Consider the following 24,384-nt stretch of genomic DNA (forward strand, 5'->3'; position numbering starts at 1 on the left):
AACACCACCATCAACAGAAGAAGGCCTCAGCACGAAGCTCGTAACGTCGCTGAAGAAGGAAATCTCACCTATAGCCCCATTGGATATACTACATGTAAAGATAGCGCATGCATCAGCCTGCTATATCCAATTTCTATGTGTGAGATGGCCTTCTTCAGTAACGTCACGAGCTTCGTACGAAGGCCTTCTTCTATTGGTGGTGGCAAGGGCCACCTTTTTAAATCCACGTGATGGCAAAGAGCCATGAACCTGCAGAAGCTCAAATTCTCCTCTTTCTCTCTCTGGTCTAATACCTGTATATACATGTAGAATAACCCAGATCCCAAACATCTATTGGGAGTTCAAATTCATTGAAAACTGTAGCGCCATTTCCATGGTTAAAAATATTTAATGCTGTTCATACCTTAAAGGAAAAATATTCTAAATGTTTTAAAGCAAGCATCACACTATAAAGGTTTAATAAAATATATTTTACAAATCTTGAGAGAAAAAAAAGCAACCGTTGGTTTCATTCGCTCGAAGGTAATCGATGCGAATACTGGATGCGTTTTTCAAGTTTTGTAAAAGAACTTTCATAAAACGTTTATAATGTAATAACGGCCCCAAGCCGGATTATATTATAAAATTTTAATAAAATTTCTTTCATAAAACTCTTGAAAGAGGCATCCAATATTAGCATCGATTACATTCGAGCGAATGCAACCAATAGGCTTATGGGTTGTTTTTTACATGTTTTGTAAAAGATCTCTAATCAAACTTTTATAGCGCAATTCAACAGCCTAACAAAGTCTGTCTTCAAACTTTCAATCTTTCAAAAAATCTTCAAAACTTTCAAAATCTAATTTAAATGCAAAAAAACGAAACATTTTAACAGCAAACATTAACCGCTAAAATTAAATAAATTAAATGTATCATTAATTACGCCTGACAATTAGTGTTATCTCTTCCCCGCTAGATAATAAGTAATAGCCTGAGTCCTTCACACAGCTTAGGATCGGTCTCACACAAATAGTTCCAACCCTGTATACTATTGATTCCCAACGTGGGCGATGGAATTTTGCATGGGGGGCGGTAGAAGCTGCGGGTCTAACATAGGATTCTATGGGGTAGATTGCGTTGAGGGGGCGATGGGAGAAAAACATTTCTGAAGAGGGGGGCGATGAGACGAAAAAGGATGTGAAACTATGCTCTGTTTACTATTGATTTCTACGTAAAGTAAATGCCTAATATAAATAGTATAGAGACATAGTTTTCAGGCAGTTCCTAAATCAGATTTCCCAACCATCTAATACGCATCGACACCAAATACGAATCATTCATGCATGGAACCAAAACTAGAATAAACGGTGGGGGAAAAAATGGTTCTGTGTCTGGTCGAGGAATTCGTGTTATTTGATCCGAAGATGCTTCCAAATAACATCTTCGGAGAATTGATCATTTTTGTCACACCACGGTCATTTTCTGCACACGAGGGCTAATTAGACCGGGACCTACAATTTATTGCCAATTCCGAACGGCATGCTTGTTTTTTTATACTCATCGAGAGGTTGGCGCGCTAACCCATCAATGGGGGACTCCCTGTGGTAGCAATTTTTTACTGTGGTCAAGTCGCCGTTTTTTGTTGTACCCCTGTGTCAGGAAAGTTGTCTGACAAGGATGAACCGGGTATCGAACTCGCGACACCACTAAACATCCTTTGGTACTTTAGGCGAGCATCTTATCGACCTAGGCTACCGCGCCCCACCTTCGGAGAACATAGAAACTATAATACGAAACAAAATCTGAATGGAAATACATCTTCCGGCTAGTCGATTACAAATAATATGCGCGACCTCCTAGAAAGAGGGAAACCATTTAAAGTCAAACTCGGTTATAACAGCATCGAAAATTTCACAAAGTTTTGACGTTATAGCCGAGGTTGCCGTTTTTAACATATTTTCTTTTTTGAAGAACGAATATAATCAGATGAAATCAGATCGATATATATTTAGTGCGTGAAATCACCGATCCTCACCAAACATGCTTCCATTTGTCGGCGAAATCGCCAAATATCGCTTATAAAATAATCCTCGGTGAGGAATATATTGTGCTACAGCAAGTCTGCTAAAATGTGTTTCACGGGGGGGAAAAATTAACATGACAAATACGTGAGATTAACATTATAGTCATATTACCACTGAGTGGGCCAGAAACGAGAAAAACATTTCGCTGCTTTGTGGGTACCGGAACTAATATTCCTCCTATCGATAAATCCTCTGTAGAACCACTTTAGTGATCTCTAAGTGATCTCTATAAGCGATCTGAAAATGTGCCACGGGCCGCTTAAATGCTCTGGAAATGTTTCACTTAGGCCGGGATTACACTATAAAATTTTGATAAAAGCTCTTTTTATAAAACTTGAGAAATCTATCTAATAAGCATATCGGTTACATTCCAGAAAATGCAACTGATGATCTTATTGGTTGTATTTTTCAAGTTTTATAAAATGACTTATAAAATAACTATAAAACTTTTATAGTGCAATCCTGGTCTTAAGCGATTTGTGAATGTCCTCTTAAGGCCGGGATTACACTATAAACGTTTTAGACAAGCTCATTTATAAAACTTGAAAAATTCAACCAATAAGCACATTGGTTACATTCGAGTGAAAGCAACCAATGTGCTTATTGGTTGAATTTTTCAAGTTTTTAAATGAAATTTTGTAAAACTATTAGTGTGTGTAATCCCGGCCTTAATCTCCCTTTTTACATAAATAAGTTTGAGGTGGCTTGCCACATTTGGCCCGCGGGTCATGAGCTCATCATATATGACTTACAGGGTGGGTCGCAATGAATTAGTTGAAGGGAACTTTTGAGTTCTTAGCCTTCAAACAGCATTGAAATTGAACATATGTAAAGGCAATTTCTTCCGATATTTTAATTTCTTTTTAAATATATTTTGCATCAAAAAATATATTTTTGATTATCTGAGGAAGAAAGGGTGGATGGCCAAAAATGGCAAAAATCTGGTGACGTAATACTTGAATGGCTCCTTACGAAAAATACGAGAATTTCACAATATGGCTCATATGAATGAGCTTGTTGGAGAGTCAAACATGATTTTGTTTTTTCCATGAAACAAACGATATGGTAAGCTCTTATTCTAGGAATTTGTTGGTGAAAAAACATAAAAACAGGAGAAAACGTAAAATTATCGTTACTTCCGATGTCGTTGCGTTTTCATCGACATTATAAGAAATACAAATACAAATACAACGCCACAACAGGCAAAATGCCCAACGAGGTGGCTGATAAAAAGATGCCCATAAAAATATGGTTGTCATATGTTTCAAAAATACAGCAACCCAATTAAAAATGCAATTAACACAAATTACAAACAATATATACACATGATAAAATATTATACAATGCCCATAAAGAATACTTATGGTTGTCTTATTCTAAGAATGGATAGCTTCTCGATTTACCCCAACATGTTTATCGTATTTCTTTTTAAACGTGTCAATTGTGTTACAATTTACTACCTCCGGGGGTAAGCTATTCCATTTATTAACAACCCTATTAGAGAAAAATTCCCTGCGACACCATAACCTTGCATTGTCCCTCACCAATCGATACTGGTGTCCCCTTGTAAAAGCAGTTGATTGGCGGTGTACTAAAAGTTCATGGTCCATCCTATCCATCCCATTGAAAATTTTGAACACTTCGATCATATCTCCTCGACACCTGCGTTCATCCAATGTAAACATATTCAAAAAATGAAGTCTTTCTTCATAACTCAAGCCCTGTGTGCCAATAAGGACACGCGTAGCTCTTCTCTGCACCCCTTCAACCAAGTCTATGTCCCTCTGTAGGTATGGTCTCCAAAACCTTACAGCATACTCCAGTCCAGGACGAACTAAGCCTCGAAAAAGCGGAAGAATGACTTTAGGAGAACGCGAAGAGACCTTTTTGAAAATGAGACCAAGCATTCTATTCGATTTTTTGACAACCGCTGAACAATGTTCAGAAAACTTAAGTCGCTCGTCAATGAGAATTCCCAAATCGGTGACTCTAGTTGCATCCGGGATAGTGACACCATTCAACTCGTAAGAGAACCGTGGGTTGTTCGAACCAAAATGAGCGACCATGCACTTATCTACGCTAAACGTCATGCTCCATTCATTTGCCCATGCTGCAATCTTGTCTAAGTTGGTCTGGAGCAACTCCCTATCGCTTTCATTCCCGATTACCCCCATTAGCTTCACATCATCTGCGAATTTGCTAGTAATTCCATCGATACCCTGATCGAGTTTATCGATAAAAAGTGAAAAAAGTATGGGGCCAAGGACACTTCCCTGAGGAACTCCACTTGTGACGTCTGTCCAGCCAGAGAATTCCCCGTTCACCATAACTCGTTGCGACCTATCTCTTAACCACGATTCTATCCAATTCAGCAAGTTGCCCCCTATTCCAATCTCGTGTAAACGCTTCAAGAGTTTGCCATGTTGGACCCGATCGAATGCCTTCTGGAAATCAAGGTAAACAACGTCGACATTTTTGCTCTTACCCAAAGCCTTAGTCACGTAATCATAGAAGCAAAGGAGGTTAGTTACACATGACTTCCCCTTCCTGAACCCATGCTGATTATCCGACAATACATTATTCTCGTCTATCCACTTCACAAACTGCCTTTTGATGATAATTTCCAAAATTTTCGAGAGGGAGCTCGTCAAACTCACTGGACGATAATTAGACACCACTTCTCTACTACCCTTCTTAAATATCGGAACAACGTTAGCCAGTTTCCAATCTCTCGGGACGATACCCTCAGCAACACTACTCCTGTATATCTGTGCGACTGGCCCCAACAATTCATTAGCACCTTCCCTGAGAACCCTGGGATAGATATCATCTGGTCCTGGTGCTTTGCTTGCACATACATTTCTTAGAAGATTTAGGACCTCCACGTCTTCCACTTGAATATCGTTGAGCGTTTTATTACCCCATGCAACACCCGTATATCGAATATCATTATCTCCATTAAAAACCGACGCGAAAAAGTCATTGAAAGCACTACACATGCCTACATTGCTCTCTACTTTTGAGCCTCCTATCGAATAATTTAAATGTTCATTAAAATTATTCTCTATGAGAATCAGTCCGGATAGTCAATTATTTACGTTATAACCGAGGTGTTACAACCGAGTTTGACAGTATTCTCTATCTTGCCAAGATTTAAAATTTATATTTTTCGCAGAATTTTCGGAAATATTTTCAACAAGAAAAAATGATATAAACACACAACAAATTTAATTTCAAAGGTCAAGAATAGCGTCATCGAGTACTTACATGAATATGTGATAGATAATAGCAGTAGTTCCCCTAGGTCTATCCAAAACGTTGTGGAAAGCGAGCTGAGCCTTCCGGTACCTTGGGTCCCTGTGTTTCGGCGGCCTGTAGTTGATGGGCTTCCCGAGAAGGCTGAGTCTCGGCAGATCCAGTCTCCCGTGCGGCATATCCCTTTGACCACTCAAAGACCTGAAGGACACTTTAGGCCTGCGACCTTTCTCGATGTCATTCATCTCGAAGCAGATTGATGAATTCGATCCCGAGTTGATCTGTTGTCCGATCTTCGACCCGTTATTTTCATAACTAACTCTAGATATATTCGGTGTCCTGATGATTCTGTTTGTGCAGAGGCTCATTTTTGGACGTTTCCCTGATAGCGATTAAATACGTGCTCTATATAGCCAGTCCTTGTGACTTTTAGCTCGATTTGATCCCTCGTTATTTTGAAATTTCAGAGACGTAACATAAATTTGCGTCATATTCTAAATTTCAATTCACCCTATTTTTACAGATGCGGAAACCAGAATGGATATCTCACCGGGAAGCTTCATGAGACTTATGAATGAGCGTTAGCTCACGTGAATTTTCATACATGTCACAGATACCGAAAATATCAAAGAAGCCTCTGCCTATCAGTTAATGATCAGGAAAATGGATCTCGTATCATGTTCAAAGAATTCCGTTATAAATCTAAATCTGCCATATATCTTTTTAGTGTTAGAGTGTTTAAAATTCTTTCTAGTGAATATATCTACGTTATAAGATCTACATAAGAAGTTTAAAACGGGATAAGCACTTTTAAAAGCTCATTATAGTTCAGTTTCTATTGAAGAAAATTGAAACTCCATTGAAAAATATTTTAATAAATTAGTTACTTCTAGTTTACTACTTAGTGTTACTTTAATTATATGTAATTAAATAAATTGAACTCGATGAGTTTAGTTTCATGATGGGTTAGAGATTTGCGTCAAAAAATCGACTTAATTCCGACCTTCCTCTCCATGGGAGCACAATGTTATCTAGTTTATATTGAAGAGAATTTTATCCCATTAGAGAATTATTTTTTAATTGACTTGTGATTGTAATCAAATTTTATGACAGTTTTAGAAATGTACGTATAAAACTCTATTTAATGCCAGCGTTTCTCTCCATAGAAAAGTTTCCAAGACAAAGCATTTCGTTCCAGATTCGTCGAATATATGTGTCGTTGAGATTTAGGACCCCAAAGTTTATTGGGGTCCTGGAAAAATGTTTCATTTGTCCATGGAGAAATCAAACCTAGAACTAAGCCGTTCCGAATCAGATCTGCATTATAATTCCTCTGCATGTTCAGCCATATGAATCAAATGACGGTAGAATGATTACTCATACATATAAAAATACCATTCTATTACTATTTGTAATATTAGTAATTATTTACGAAATATAGGGTTATCTTATCATAGTTTCTAGCGATATAACCATAATGGTCAACAAATACCGTTCATAAACTCCTACAATATCATTTATTATTATTTGTTAACAATCAGATAATTAGCTATCCGTTAATATAAAATTTAATGATACAACTTCGATTAAATATTTTAAAATAAATTTATATTCCATAAAACTAATTATTAACTCGATTCTAAAATATTCCAAAATGCAATTTTGAACATATAATAATCATTCCATAGTTATAAATTCTTCTCGAGGAAAACGTTGAACATGATGGAATAGGATGTTTCGGGAAAATTTTCTATACAAGGGAATACTTATTTTCTGGATTTCCCACTGACTGAAAAATTCACCGGAGTATATTTCTCGGCGCCGTATCCGTAGTTCCTCCGACGGAGAACGCTGAATACACACACAACATGCACATGTTTGCACATACACGAGCACAATGATGATGGTTCCTCGTTTATTCCGCACGGCCTCGAACACAAATAAAAGATCCAATATGGAAACACTTTCAGGATGCTTCTTCCATCCAGAGAACACAAAGCATGCAACTTCTATCCGTTGTTAAAAGACACACATTTGTTGGTTTTTTTACTTTTGCAATTTTTCCAAGAAGTTTCACAGCTGTTTTCTCGAGAAGAAGGAACGGCGAGGGAGAAAGAAGGGTGGAAAAATCACCGTAGGATAAACAAGGTAAAACAAAAATATGGGTAAAATCCACTCTTTTTCGGTCTCATTTATATATAAACTGTCAAGAACTTCTCTCGAAACGTAAGTGGGAACGTGAAATCGAAGAGAAAAGTCTGGCGTGGATTGATCTCGAAACCATCACCGTCATCACACGTGAGAAAAATTATTCCATGAGCTTTTTTGGGAGATTATTATTTTTTTTTAAAAGGAAAAGTTTAGGGGAAAGTACCGAAAACTGCGCAAAAAACCAAACTTGGGATATAGATCTACTTAAAACTCGCACTTTTTTGCGTGTGCGGTTAAAACTAACTCCTCTGTCTGGACGATTGGAGGTTTTTACTCGCCAAATTGTTTGCTGAAATCGCCAAGTCCGGCTCTCTCTCTCTCTCTCTCTCTCTTTTTCAATCACACAACTTTTCTTTAAATTTCAATATTAATTTCTGGATTGTATTTAGATGGTGATTCGAAATTTTATTTAATTTAAAAAAAACTGATCGATATGTAACAACTTTTCTTTCACGCCTTTCAAATTTTGAAGCTTGTTTAAAGTTGTTTAACACTTAAAACTTTATAGTACTCTGGGTTGATAATTTCCCACAATTTTAATTTACAATTCCCACAATAAATTACAATCCACAATTAATTTTCATATAAATCTTTGTACGGAAAATCTTTGAAATTTAAAGGTCTAATGAGAGAGAGAAAGTGGCATAGTATTTTAAATTTCATTTGAAAAAAAATAAATTTTATTTTTTTCATTATCATCATTTTTTCCCATCATGCCCCTGAATAGAAATAATAGGTTTTAAAACATAGGAAAAAAAATTAGTTTCTTCTTAAATATTTTTCTCTCGTCACGCGACGTTTCCAAATTAAATTAAGTTAACTAATTTGTATTCATTAAAAATTAATTCATTGAAGACGTGCGAAGAAAAACATGTAAAATCAATGCCTGACTTTTTTAGTTTCGCAAATATGTAAAAAAGTTGTGAAATTTTTTCATGAACTGGAGGTGCCGTCAAAAATAAGTCCTTGTAACGAGCAATAAAAATTCTTTAATTGCTAGATTATTTTATTTTTCCTCCAAATTGTTCTTTTAGCTTATTCTTTCTCTTTTTTTTTTGTTCCTTTTGTTTCATTTTTCAATTATTTTTATTTCCTAAAAATTTAAAATTCTTGGTTTGAAATTTTTTTTTTTTCGTCTAATTAATTAGTCAAAATTACCGTATTTTCATGAGTTTGAAACGTTTATTGTGCATGGTACGGTAAATTTGATAAATAGGTAATTATTAATAATCACCGGTTATTATATATGCATAGTAACGCATCATCTCGGTATAAGTGTGATAAATTTAACTACAATTTAACTACTAAGTGCCGCTGTGGTGGTCGAGTGGTTATAATGCCGGACTCGTGATGCGAGGATCCGGGTTCGAACCCCACAGTGGTGGTCGGCTGAAGTTGGTTTTCTGTGGTTCCCAACTTCAAGGCGCAAATGCGAGCCGATCTCCCCGTTAAAAAGTCTCGCCACAGAGAGCAACAGTCCTACAACGATAAATCATTCAATCATAACACTTCACTCATAGTTAGTAAAACTGGGGGCAGATGACAGCACTACACATAACAAGCATTACACAGAAACAAAAAACTTTACGTCAGGTTGCACTACACGTACACGCACATTCCCGCATGTACCGATTCGTTGGGGGGTTCCGGGGGGGGGGTGCATGTGTGGTGTAGCAGTAGTAGGCAGGGGCTCGGGGATCCATGATGTTCTTAAGTCAGCCACTTCGTTGGGCAATTTGCCTGTTGTGGCGTTGTATTTGTATTTGTATTAATAACATTTATCAGTAAATATGCACGGAGCCATAATTATGATTTTTGTGAGGGACACACAAGCAGGATTTTGCCACACCCCCCGCTACTGTAAAATTCAATGATTTTATAATTGTATTTGTGCACTCCTACAAATTTACCGACCCCTCCCCTTCCTAAAGCTTGTCGCGAAAACGGAGTAGTTGATTCCTTGCCTTCCTCTAGATCTGGCCCTGATTATGCATAATCCCTGAATGAATTATGTGTGATAAATGCGGAAATATGACTAAAATTTAACCACTTGACAGCTTAGTCCGTGTGTGATGTATACACTAAGCGTATTTTGCCATAAAAATTAAACTAAATTGGAATAAGAACAATAAAAGAATAGAAACGTATATGCTTTTTAGGAGTCTGGGTAATGTTAGCTTTGTCTTTACATATACCAACACTTTTATACATAATCAACATCACCGATCGAATACATCATTCTAGACCGAAGTCTAGATCCCCGAAAGCACAATCCCCGCAAAATTTGTGATAAATCCGCGAAATTTATCAAATCCACCAAAATGGTCGTGCGATTACGCGTAATATACTACCTCAATTTCGCATAATCCTCAAATTTATCACATTCACTGGAACATAAATACTTGATAACTTATTCGTGTGAAATTTTTCTTCAAGGTGTCTCTCCTATCTTTTAATATGATATAAAAATGTTCTTATGTCGTGTCGAAATATTTTTAAAAATGTTATTTATCCATTCATATATTTCAAATTCTTACCACATATATTTTGCTATTTTGTGCGAGTACAAAAATTTCACATGTCTTTCTAATACTTAATTTGTTTACAAATTATTATTATTAATTCATTACAGGCACGGGGGATCGTGCCCGCCTCCAAAAAAGATAAAAAAAAATGAACATTGAACAGTATTTTCAAATACAGGGGGGGGGCAAAAAGTCCGTAGAAACTTTGGGAATGACTAAAAACCGGAAAAATAACCGAAATAAAAAACGGTTTGCAGGATTAGCATCGCCAGGTCACGGGGATTTTTTTTACAGGAAAAAACAGCCAATAGGTGGCGCTGACGTACACAAGTCAAAGAAAAGATACGCAAATAACGAACAGAATGCCTCCAAATCGTTTATTACAACAGTATGTATGCCACATGACCGCCACCACACATTGCAGACGAGTCACTAATCCCGCAACGGCAGGAGGTCCACATACAACGGTGAACTGGTTGTGAGCCAGACCGGACCAGAATTAAATTTTAGCTGATTCCCAGCCCTATGGGCCGCCTGTCAGCATACAAGCTGGCCATGAAGGCCTATGAAGAAAGGGAAGAGTATATGTTGTTTGTGTAAAGAATTATGTTGTGCATGTTTGTGTTGGTGCTTGATTTGAAAAAGTCCAATCGGTCATGGTCTGTCTGTCTATTCTAATACACTCAGTGCCGCCACAACATACACAGTGCCACCACAAAACATCACAAGGGAGAAGGTCCATTCGATCATAACATGGAACTGATTGTGGATTAGGAGAGCAAGTTTTTATAAAACGTCTCATTTGCATATTTTCAAACAATGGACAGACGTCACAAGTGGAGTTCCTCAGGGAAGTGTCCTTGGCCCCATACTTTTTTCACTTTTTATCGATAAACTCGATCAGGGTATCGATGGAATTACTAGCAAATTCGCAGATGATGTGAAGCTAATGGGGGTAATCGGGAATGAAAGCGATAGGGAGTTGCTCCAGACCAACTTAGACAAGATTGCAGCATGGGCAAATGAATGGAGCATGACGTTTAGCGTAGATAAGTGCATGGTCGCTCATTTTGGTTCGAACAACCCACGGTTCTCTTACGAGTTGAATGGTGTCACTATCCCGGATGCAACTAGAGTCACCGATTTGGGAATTCTCATTGACGAGCGACTTAAGTTTTCTGAACATTGTTCAGCGGTTGTCAAAAAATCGAATAGAATGCTTGGTCTCATTTTCAAAAAGGTCTCTTCGCGTTCTCCTAAAGTCATTCTTCCGCTTTTTCGAGGCTTAGTTCGTCCTGGACTGGAGTATGCTGTAAGGTTTTGGAGACCATACCTACAGAGGGACATAGACTTGGTTGAAGGGGTGCAGAGAAGAGCTACGCGTGTCCTTATTGGCACACAGGGCTTGAGTTATGAAGAAAGACTTCATTTTTTGAATATGTTTACATTGGATGAACGCAGGTGTCGAGGAGATATGATCGAAGTGTTCAAAATTTTCAATGGGATGGATAGGATGGACCATGAACTTTTAGTACACCGCCAATCGACTGCTTTTACAAGGGGACACCAGTATCGATTGGTGAGGGACAATGCAAGGTTATGGTGTCGCAGGGAATTTTTCTCCAATAGGGTTGTTAATAAATGGAATAGCTTACCCCCGGAGGTAGTAAATTGTAACACAATTGACACGTTTAAAAAGAAATACGATAAACATGTTGGGGTAAATCGAGAAGCTATCCATTCTTAGAATAAGACAACCATAAGTATTCTTTATGGGCATTGTATAATATTTTATCATGTGTATATATTGTTTGTAATTTGTGTTAATTGCATTTTTAATGGGGTTGCTGTATTTTTGAAACATATGACAACCATATTTTTATGGGCATCTTTTTATCAGCCACCTCGTTGGGCATTTTGCCTGTTGTGGCGTTGTATTTGTATTTGTATTTGTATTTGTATAAAGTCACTCGTACCAGCGCCGCCTATCGGCTGTTTTGTAGTTATTTTTCCCCGTCGAAAAAATTCCCGTGACCTAACGATGCTAACCCTGCAAACGGTTTTTTTTTTATAATATTTCGGTTATTTTCCGGTTTTTATTCATTTTGAAAGTTTCTACGGACTTTCTGCCAACCCTTTACTTAACATTGCTCATGATTTGGTGGATACATTCACGTTTCTTTTCATTCCACACATACAATCTCTTCGCAAATTTCTCAAGCGAATCAAACCTCGTCAATAGTCTGACTGTCAGTAGGTACTTTAAACCTTGTCAGTAAACTGTCAAGAGAAAAAGAATACACGAATTTACAAGAGATCACAAGAATCATAGTGACAAACCTCTTTTTCATTGTAACCAAACACAGCCTTGATCATAACGATCCTATTTGTCCGAAATTCCAAAAAAACTTCACGTGGACAAGGGTTTAAAGCAAAAGTAAGTCAGAGAAACTATAGGTACTGTTTCAAGAAGTTTTGATAAAGGAAAATAATTTTAGTAGATTTTTTCCTTTAGCGGTCAAAATGACCCGTCGTTCGTGGCCTGTTTCTTCCATTCAACTGACCACATCCACGGTTTCTAGGCTTGAAGACTTTCACAAGGGAATCTATAGAACGTACCCTGCGTACATAATAAAAATTATCGTACTTCGTGATACACATTAGACATTTTCATTCTAACTCCTCAGAATTTCTGAACAAAAAACAAACATAATAGTTTAAGCGAAAGAAAAATCCCGATTTAGAACAATTGAAAAAGAATGACACGATTTAACATTTGGAAACTTGTTATGTTGGAAAGAAACGTTTATTTGTGCCGTATCCAACGTCCCATTCGACCACAATGGGCATATGGTCATCGTAATTATAACCGCGATTTTTTTCGGATATAGTTATCAAGCGGTTATTGTTATCAGAAACCCCGAATCGCGATGTCATCATATTAAGCGGAGTGAATATTGAAGTCCGTTGACGTAATTCAAGGAAAGTGTCCGCTAACTGGAGGTTCTTTTGTATCATGATTATCAACTATGTATCGTCATTAGCAAACGCTAATAACGTATCTATGCCGAAATAAATATTTCACACAGATTTATATATAATTCGAATAATAATCAATAATTATCAGCCATTGGATTGGTTCTAATTTACATAGAGACGCACAAAACTCGCCTTCGCATCCTGAAAAAGTGACAATAACTTATTCACTAGCTACTATGCCGTGACTATCTAAGATCTGAGTAAATCTAAGGTCTTTCATATGATCTTAGATAGTCGACAGGTAACTCATAGAAACTATCAGTAATTATCAGTGATTGATGAAGTTATACCTCTATAAGTTATAATTAATTTATATAATTACTAATTAAATAAAAATAACCGATAGCATCAGTTGATATCACAGTTTAAAATCATTAGATTGATGTGATAATTTGATCGGGACAACCATTGATATCCTTCATAATCAAACGGCTGATCGACTACTAGTCAGAATTTTTGCCACCAATTCAATTACGACTATATTCTCAATTAAAAGAATGGAATGTAGAGGAGGCCGATCAAGTATTACGTCGGCAGGTTTTTTAGCCATTTTTGACCCCCACCACCTTTGTCAGCAAAAGTCAGCAAAACTGCAACTGTCCTTCCCCCCCCCCCCCCAGATGACCAAAAAATAGTTTTAAAAAACAATGGAAGAAAATGCCGTTACGTATATGTTATTATAATCAATGTCTGTTAATTTGAATGCTATCTGAAGGCTAAGAATTCAAAATTTATCTTCAAGACATACATTGCGACGCACCATCTAAGCCATATATGCTCAACTAATGGACCGCGGGTCAAATGTGACCCTCGATTTTATCTGATGTGGCACGCCACTTCAAACCAAATTTTGTAAAAATGAACTAAGCAGCACATGGTCGATCTCCTCGATCGCTTAAATGACCCATAACACAATTTCAGAGCATTTAAGTGGCTCGTAGCACATTTTCAGGTCACTCAAGTAGGCCCGTGGCATATTCACAGACCACTTAATCATTCGCGGCATAGTTCCACAACACTTAAGTGGTCCGTGGCACATTTAGAGTCCCTTTAACTGGCATGTGGCACAGTTTAAGAGTACTTTAGCGGTCCGCAGTGCAGTTTTAGAGCACGTAAGCGGTCCGCAGTGCAGTTTTAGAGAACGTAAGCGGTCCGCAGTGCAGTTTTAGAGCACGTAAGCGGTCCGCAGTGCAGTTTTAGAGCACGTAAGCGGTCCGCAGTGCAGTTCTACATCACTCAAGAGTTACCTGCAGCACATTCCCAGATTACTTAAGTGATCCGTGGCGTAATTACGGATCGCTTGAGTGACGCACGGTACAGTTCCAGAGTACTTAAGCGGCCCTCTACGCATTTCTAGAACACTTAAGTAGAGCCCGCAACACTTTCCAGACTACAGTCAAGCGTGAAATCACACCCGGGACCCCCCCCCCCCCCCAAAGAGGCTGAAAAATCATATAATAGGACTATATTAAATTTCAATTCGTCATAATTATCAAGTAATTTATTTCCAATCGAATCGTTTAAATAATTTCAAACGATTCGAAGAAATTGAAATTCGAACAATTCGAGGAGTAACTCGTAGGTGCGGCGCTCGCGAGTCGACTTAATGCATATTCAGTCTTTAGTAGAGGTTCAAAACTCTCGGTGCCATTTGGCGTCTCCTCTGACATTTCCAACGGGAGAAGTCTCATTTCCTATGCCGGGTCCTGAATAAGGAGGCGGAAAAGTTCAGGAACAGACGGAGACGTAATCCATAATCACGTTCCCTTCGTAAGATGAACTTTGTAAGTGAATATGAAGTTAGTTGGAAAGTTATTCTCTCGTGAAGGGGGGGGGGCGGTTTTCTTGGTGTAATTTCATGGGAAACTCTCATGTCCGTCTGAGTTGTCTTCCCTGGATATATACATCTCTGTTAAACTACAAACGTTTCCGCGAAAAACTGTACCCCTCAGAAATGATTTCAGTGATAACTGTCATGGTTATCGCGATCCCTCAGATATAACGTCACTGCAGTCCCTTCCTATTCCCACAGGGAATGACATATATGTTACGGTAAATGCGATGAATCCGGTTATTATGCATAATTGCAGAGCAATTTGGTAAGTTTGATGACCCACTCCTCCTAAATTTACCACTTTTATCGCTGATTATGCATATTACCCAAGCGTCGTTTGGAAATTTGATAGATTTACTTGAATTAATCACTTTTACTTGCGATTATGCACAGTAACCAAATAAATTTAATACGTACTGAATGTTATATATATATTACGATAAATGCGATTAATCCAGTTATTTTGCATAGTTGCCGAGCATTTTGTTAATTTTTTCGAATTTCCCCTTGATTTATCACCTTTACCGGCGATTATGCATAGTATCCATGCGTCGTTGGTAAATTTAATAAATTTCTTTAAATTTGATCAATTTTGCCAGCGATTATACATAATATCCAAGCACAGTTGGTAAATTTGATAAATGCTAAAAAATTACATGTGATGATAATTCGATAAAATTCTACGTCATGTCGGGGTATGATCATGATAAACATGAGTTTGTTTTATCGAGGTCTGATTTTAGCTTTCACCAAATAGGGGTTAACTTCGGTACCTAATTGTATTAGGGTCCGATTATAGAATTCATTAAGTAGGCATTTGTTATATTGAGGTGCATACGCATAAAAACGTATAAAAATTCGTTAAATCAAATAATTTATCAAATTAGAGTTCGTTATATCGGGGTACAATCGCAAAATCTGTTAAATAGTAGTTCACTACATCGGAGTACTACCTTAAAATCTGTTATACATCATCTGAATATACATCTCTGCTAATTAACTACTAACATTTCCACGAAAAACTATACCCTCAGAAATGATTTCAGTGAAACTCGGTGATAACTGTCATGGTTATCGCGATCCTCGGATATAACGTCACTGCAGTCTCTTCCGCAGTCACATATAGAATGTAATATGTGTTACGGTAGATGTTATAAATCTGGTAATTATACGTGATAAATAGTTATTATTCATAATCGCCGAGCATTTTGGTAAGTAATGTAATAATAATTTATTATATTTATTATCAAGAAATTAATTAAATGAATTAACATAATAATTTCCCTAAGTTTCCCACCTATACCGGCGATTATGCTTAGTACCCAAGTGTCATTGGACAATTTGATAAATTTCCCAAAATTAATCACTTTAATCGGTGATTATGCATAGTACCCAAGCGTCGCGTTTTTGGAAAACATGATAAATCGTAATGTGATGTACTGTAACATGATAAGTCATACATGTATTGTAGGATTATACCGGGTTGATAGTAAAATCTGTTATCATTATATCGGGTATTTGTAATCATTATATCGAATATACATTCATCACACATACTAGACTCATTTGGAATGTTTTTTTTTTTTCACATTTATCGAATTCACTATTACCCTAGGGAATTATGCATAATCACAGACAAAGACGATCAATCTGAAGTATTTATCAAATTTACAAACGACGTTTGGGCATTATGCACATTCGCCAGTGAATGTGATAAATTTATGAAACTTGCCAAGACGACTGGTAAGTATACACAATAATAATAGTAATAGAGTTATTATGTGAAATAATCGATTTATCAAAAAATATTTTAGAATCCGTGCTCAATAAGTTAATATCAGTGCTTCTCAAAGTGTTCGTCGCGACTGCTAGGGGCATCGCCAACCTTTGTCAAGGAGATTTGTGTACCTATTTATGCTCTGAAGTGGGTGTTTTTTTGTAAGTGTGTGTAAAAATATTTACTTAACTATTGTAGGAAGCCGCAGATGAACCATGAATGGGGCAAGGAGAACGCGGGTGATAAAAGTTTGAAGACCACTTCATAATGCAGTTGTATATGTTTGCTTTAGTTAATTGGTTACTGTGTAAACGGGATCGTCGACCATTGTTCATTTTCTATCCGTGGATCCCTATTGATACGTGCTTTTGATCTTTTTTAGTATTCATAGTGAACTCATTGTCACTCAAGGGGATCGGGATCCTTAGCTCTGTTTATCTCGTCGCATAGGACGCCATAATCCGGACTCCAAAACTCTCACGGGGTTCATAGAACCCCAATGTTCATTTCAGGGATATTATTGCAGTACAAGAAATTGAATTTGTTTCACAGAAAATTCTGCGCTCACCTACGTAAACTTTTCCGGAATTGTCTTCATTCAAATTGTAGTATTTGCTCTCTTCATCTGCTTGGCCACGTTGTAAACGCGAGTGAGTGTCATGTTCACTGGAAAGCACTTTATCACTTATTTCGTCGTTGAAAACTATATTTTTTTTTTTGTCTGTGCCATTTTTGAGAACTCAACCGTACATGCACCTCGCGAACATGCGTCTGGAGAATTTCTAACGAATTGATAAAATGTAGGAACGTGTTTTATGCATGGGCTTGATATATTTATGTTGTGAGAGTTATGGTTGTTTCGTGTAATGCATGTATAGAAATTTGGAGCGCTCCGCTATTTTGAATGCCATCCTTGACCGGTCGATAAAAGAATTGTGGCTGCTAAAATGTCCCCCTGAATCATTTCGTCTAAATATTGACCAGCAATTAGATCTGAGCCAATCTTTGTGGAGGTTTTCTTTAATCACGTGAAATCATGCCACGCGTTCCTATACACGGAATTCAATTCCTAATCATGAAACGCATTGATTCTTTAAATAGCACGTTTTCGACGACACCATGGAATTTATGACCTTAATCCTCAGCGTGCTCCCATCATTCAGGGTTGATCAGCGTAGTGGCGCGCTCAATCATCTGGGGATGATTACAGTTTTTTCTTTTAAGATGACTCTCTTGAAATGATGCATAGATGGCGCATGCATATATATATATATCTACAGGGTAGTTATAATTAAAGTTCCCGTACTCTAAATAGTTCTTCTCTAAAACTACTCATCCGAACACAGCCAGATTTTCAGGATATCTCCATGAGTCCATGGGAGTGATTCATATAATAAAAAAAAAGTTCAATTTTTTGTCTCTATGGGCAAAATCGCGCTTTATTATTGCATTTTCCTTCTTTCCATGATCCATACAGCGTACGAACCGAGTTTCAATGGAAAGCGTCCACCAGAACGGCCGTTACATAGGTCGGAGTATTTCAGCGTGTGCTGAAATGGATAATCTTATGCGAACATTAATATCGGGAGAACAGATTTCCTATCATGGTGTTTGACTTCCTCCCGCACCCATTTTGTACCATTCAAAGGTACGGCGTTTTTACTGCATTGCCTACGCTGATGCAAATGTTGCACGACGAGAAGTGTCTTCATTTTTTAATGATTTTTACCAGTGGGAAGGGCAGGGCTTCAGCTCCAGCTCGAGACACGACACGATTCTTAAATTTTTTTCCCCTCCACACTATAAATTCATTATATCGGGGAGCCGAGGGCACTCACTAAAGATCCCAGCGCAGGAGCCCTGCTGGATCATGGTGGGAGAAGTCATTATTTTACAACACATCATGCTTTCAACTGAGCAGAAAAATAATTCTACAGTTGGTAGCAGAGAAAATGTAGAACACACACGCACACAAAATTGAAATCGGGGGGCAGACGGAATTTCTGCCAGAAATTATGAAATTTTATTACATGGCTAATGAGTGTCGTTGATGTTTTCGGCAAAAATGAATTCATTCAGTGCAAAATGCGATCAGCTTCGGAAAGGTTCTCTTGCGCATGTATTATACATTGCTCAGGATTTATACAGACTCAGAATATTCCCTGTTTTTTCATTCAAAACATTTCCATACAAAAACCTTACCAGTGGACTGAAAATGAAGCCACGAATTTCAAGAGTTCAAAAAATCATAGTCAAACCTCATTTTAAAGTAACAACACACAGGATTATTCCCTGTAATAACGAGACCATAATTCAAAAAATAAAAAGTTGTTTATGAACAACGGTTTATTGCAAAAAATAAGTCAAAAGACTGAATATAATATACAGTTTTAAGATGTTTCCGTAAAGGAAAATAATTTACGTTTATTTTTCCTTATTGCGTTCGAAATGACCGCTATCCGTTGTTTTAGGTGGTTCGAAACTCCCGTCTTTCTAGTTGAAGTTCTGAATCACACACACACACACCCTATATATTTCAAACGGGTAATCTTTCAGAAATTCCAACCTTAGTTTTAACGACGCCCATATGCACGGTTCCTTCAATATCATTATGACCGAGTTCAATACTTCTTCTAAATAATACATTCAATTCGATTATTATCCGTATCATCGATTGAATCATTCTCTTCAAAATTGTTCGGAATAGTTCCAAACTGGATTCTCGAGTCAGCTTGATGTGCATTCAGTTTTGTTAAAGGTTAATCCTCGATGCCATTTGGTATTTCTGTTTACCCTCCTCTCTCTGACATTTCCAATGGATAAGTGTCGTTTTCATGCAATGCGAAAAGTTCCAGGGCAGAGAGAAAAATAATCCATATAATCACGTTCTCTGGTAACTTTATAAGTGAATAGGAGTTGGGGTTGGAAAAGTTTTTCGACGAACTTTCGGGTTTTCTTAGTATATTTCAAGGTAACTCACGTGTCTGTATGTGGTGACTTCGGTGAAATTCTCCCTCAAATACTATCGGTGTTTCCAAGAATTTTGTTTTATACTATATATAGTCGAAGATAATGTTTCCAGAAAACTTCTGTGAAATCGATTCCATATTTTTCCGAAAACATGTTTTTTTCCCCCGTGTTTTTGTATATAAATATGCGACCCAAAAATTTCTCTCTGTATATAAAAAAAAAACTGTTTTTAGTTTCTCAATAAATTTTTTTTTTCAGCTCAGAACATCGCATTCCTCTCGGGAAATGTTAGCGTTAGCTCAGGAATTTTCAATTACGTGCCACAAAAATAACTGCAATTTTTGTAAGTGTTTTCCACACAGTGTTTCTATTTTTTTTATTTGAAAAGTGGCTTTTGTTTCGTTGCATCGTGTTTTCTTCGAAAAGCATTGGATTTATTTATTTTTTTTGTGGTATAATGCTGTGAATTTTTCTTCCTTTTTTGGAGCTCTACAGTGTACCGTATACAGATTTATGAGTTTAACTCGAAAAAATTTGTTTTTATACAAAATTTTGAGTAATTTTTTTATTTTATTTCTGGAGTAAACAGAGTGGAGAGAACTCAGTGAGAACTCAACTATCAGGAGTTTCATATGACTATAATTTTTTTTTTCGGTGATTATGAATTCATTGACATTTCGAGAAATTGTTTTTCAAGGATAGTTGGACATTAACAATTTATTTGTGTTTGACGGGGAGTATGTAATACTCCACTCGACCACCACAGTTGCCGCTGTGGTGGTCGAGTGGTTATAGTGACGGACTCGCGGTGCGAGGATCCGGGTTCGAACCCCACAGGGGTGGTCGGCTGAAGTTGGTTTTCTGTGGTTCCCAACTTCAAGGCGCAAATTCTAGCCGATCTCCCCGTTAAAAAGTCTCGCCACAGAGAGCAACATTCCTACAACGATAAATCATTCAATCATAACGCTTCACTCATAGTTAGAAAAACTAGTGGCAGATGGCAGCACTACACATAACAAGCATTACAGAGAAACAAAAAAAACTTCACGTCAGGTTTCACTACACGTACACGCACATTCCCGCGTGTACGTGTAGGCGGGGTGCATGTGTGGTGTAGTAGTAGTAGGTAGGGCCTCCAAAAAATGGCTCGAGGATCCATGATGTTCTTAAGTCAGCCACCTCGTTGGGCAATTTGCCTGTTGTGGCGTTGTATTTGTATTTGTAATTGAGAGTTCTTGAGCCCGTGCCACTCAAACGTTTATGTGAGACATTTTTTTAGTGCCTCTTGGTGGTGAAAAACACACAATTGAATTGCCACTAGCAAACGAGAATGCCAATGACTAAGAAAATGAAAAAAGAAAATCAAAAACAATTCAGAGAGACATTGTTGTTAAAAAAATTTGGAGTTCGTTTTTTTCTACACTTTATTCTAAACTTAAGCCGAGACGGCTTATGTAACATAACGACACCACCTTAATCTAGCCCCTCTGTGGATCGAACGCTTACAGCAGGGATTCCCAGCGTGGGCTTTAACGTTCCCTTGGGCGCGATGGAAAGTTCCAGAGGGGCGGTAGAAGCTACGGGTACAACATTGGATCCTATGGGTTAGATTGCGTTGGGGGGGGGGGCGATGGGAGAAAAAAATTTCTGAAGAGAGGGGGGGATGGGACAAAAAAGGTTGGGAAACTATGGTTTAGAGCATTTTTAGTATCCCAAACTTTTGGTTCCATCGCTCCCTTCAAATTTTTTTTTCTCGTTGCCCCCTCCCCCCCAACTCAAGTGAGCCCATAGGATCCTACGTTAAATCCGTAGATTCCATCGCTCCTGGACCATTTCATCGCCCACTAGAGGCATTACTGGTTTAGACGGGGGCCATATACACATGATACTCGGGCGTACAGTCCCTTCCCTTCATGTAGTCTTCGGTGCACAACACTGGTAGATATTGCCTTTTACTGGGTGACGCTGCAACCATGAATGCAACAGTTGTTGAGGTCGCTCATCGATTACGCTCGGATACTGTAGCGTTATACCGATCATCAGAGGGAGTGGAAACCCTTGGTCGACTGGACACAGGTCCGTCCCCGGGCAACTGTCTAACTTGTTTGGAATTGTTTCCGTAATCGGTACATTGCTATAGTAGCCAAGCGGAGTCGACGAACAACCTCCGCAATTGTTACATCCATGGTTGTAGCGTCACTTTTGGTAATAAGACAATATCTGCCATTGCTGTGTGCTGAAGGCTCCATATGAAGGGACTGTACGACCAAGTACCACGTGTTTGTGGTCCACTACCGTCCAATCCAGAGCGGTGTTTTTATGTTACATAAAATGCCGCGAGCTTAATTGGAAACCAGTGCACTTGTATTCCGTCAGCCTTTATATAATTAAGGCTCATTGTGATAGAGCTGGTGTTTTGTAAAGCTTACAAAAAACACCTAGGAACCAGACTTCATGCTCCTATGAATTCCTTCATTCCCCATGCTACTCGCGGACATATTATTAGATTTATTGCTGCTGTTTGTTATGAACTGTGATGTGTAATCCTCCCGCTGAACATTATTATTATTCATTCATTATTTTTTTCATATAATATATAATATATTTCAATTTCTTCATATTTCCACATATTCATGATTATTATGAGTATATATTTTTCTGTGCATAATGTTGTTACGCATATTCAGAACTGCGACGTCCTTATACTTCGTGCAGACAGATAATTTAGACAATATGCATTCGTATTAAAAAATTAAAAGAAAATTATTGTAACTGCTTTTATCATGATTTTTTATGTGTGTAATTTTTACTGTTGGGGGTGGGGTTGCTACTTTTCCAGCGTTGGCCTGTCAGTTAGAAATTCATTAAAATATAGGCTGGTCGGTCATTCGGCTGGTCAGGAACCAGACCTCAAAGCAGAGGCATCACAAAAGTGTTTTGCACATGTAGGCGCTCGTTTTCAGGTTTATGTGGTAAATTTTGATCTTTCTGAATCGATTCTAGGGATGATTGGACCGGTAGTGCTCTTGTAGGTACGTAATGGGCTACCTAGATGTATGCGAAAAGAAACAGGTGAAATTATAAATTGATGCAAGTTAAGTTAAGGTACAAGAAACAAGGGAGTACATACTAGTTTCCTACTTATTTGTAGGAGAACTCGCACCTATTAGCGCCCTTCACCCATTTCTAACCATACGGATGCCTCCTACGCATATCTTGAAGAAAGCGAGATTTCTACGCCATTTGCAGGAGCACGAATTTTTATAATTATCTAAGCATTAATTAGAATATATATATATATATATATATATATCGGTAGAGGCGGAGGCATACGCAAGGGGGGGGGCATAGGTGTTCCATGCTCCTTGCCCAAGCTGACCAAAAAAACAGTTTGATGATTCGGTGAAGTTAAAATATCGAAAGAAAATACCTTTTACGTAGTATTTATCTTAATTTAAACGCTTTTTAACGCTTTGGTTGCAGGAATAGTAGGAAAAATGATTCCCTATCTCTTCCCTCTGCAGAAGGGGTTTTCTTTAGTGAAAAGTAAATGGCAATCGAACTCAGACTTCGTAAATTCAGTACAATCGAAAAAAAAGTGGTGATACAAGCATTAGAACCGGGCTCAAACCCACTATCGCCGATACACTAATGATTGGACGCAGACACTGTACCATTGATTATTATGCGCACTCTGCCAACACATCTATCTCGTGACGTCACCGAAATAGGTCATTTCACCTGTAGGTATTGGATATAGTTATACGACCGTACGTCCCACATCTGCCAGGAAAGGCGACTTTTCTGTGATTTTTAGCACGTGCTGGCGACTTTGCTTACTTTTGCGATCATTTTGGCGATTATTGGCGATGTCACATATTTTACCGTATTCTGAATCCCAAATTCCCGTATTTTTTCTCTTTTTTTCATCAAATATGGTCAGCCTTAGATCAATGGTCAGTATTAGGCAGACGCATACAATATCTTTACCTTTTTTTGCAGTATATCCAATGACTATAAGTGAAATTGCCTACTTCAGTGACGTCATGAGCTTCGTGCGGATAATTTCTGCTATAGATGGTGTTGATTCTGCCCATATAGTACACGCAATCACGGAGAATAGAGAAATGGTAGAAAAAATAGTAATTAAAATAAATTATAACATATATGTATATGCTATCTATAAGTCATTTTAAAAATTTCATCTTAAACGAAAAAAAAAAAAAAAGAAATGAGCAGGCTACTACGCACATCACCCTTTGATGATGGGAGCTCTTGAAGGGATGAAGGGTGGTAACTCAAAATTTCTCGGGAAGAAAATGTTTGTGCCCTTAGTGCCCCATCCAAAGGGCGATCCTGCGTACGCCTATGGATTTTTCCCAGCGCAGCAAGTAAGCAAGCCTCCTTCCTATTGATATCTGGGTGCTAACCATGCCTTTTATACATTTCCCAACAGGTGCTTAAAACGTGGTTGTTCAGAAGCCTTTAGTCTAGAATGCTAATGCTCTTTCCCACGTCACCGTAGCAATAATAATCTATTTCGAGACCACACCATCAGAAAATGTACGTAGGTGTCCTTTAAAATTATTGATCGGTAGTTTCGCGTCACAGACATAAATCTCGTAATTCAATGATCCCAGTGAAAACTCAGCTTTAAACAAAATATTGATAAATTTCATGAAATATTTATCAACTGATTTTCACGTTTAA

The 24,384-nt window shown here is 37.8% G+C and overlaps 1 protein-coding gene across 3 annotated transcripts in view; it reads right to left on the reverse strand.

The window, feature by feature from the left end:
- Window positions 1-24,384, reverse strand: part of KCNQ (KCNQ potassium channel) — a 258,735-nt gene that overhangs the window by 128,763 nt on the left and 105,588 nt on the right. Inside the window, exon 1 of one of the 3 annotated variants that reach the window (XM_089235150.1) lies at window positions 5,331-5,710. The exons of the other annotated variants lie outside the window; for them this stretch is intronic. Within the exon in view, the coding sequence (XP_089091276.1) occupies window positions 5,331-5,686 (356 nt within the window). The 5' untranslated portion in view covers window positions 5,687-5,710. Of the gene's footprint in view, window positions 1-5,330; window positions 5,711-24,384 lie in introns of those variants that run through there. 3 annotated transcript variants of the gene reach the window in all.

Source organism: Pholcus phalangioides, unplaced genomic scaffold (genome assembly GCF_987345545.1).
Source record: "Pholcus phalangioides strain wild (caught in Gottingen) unplaced genomic scaffold, Ppha-v1.0 ptg000008l_1, whole genome shotgun sequence".
Classification (NCBI taxonomy): domain Eukaryota; kingdom Metazoa; phylum Arthropoda; class Arachnida; order Araneae; family Pholcidae; genus Pholcus; species Pholcus phalangioides.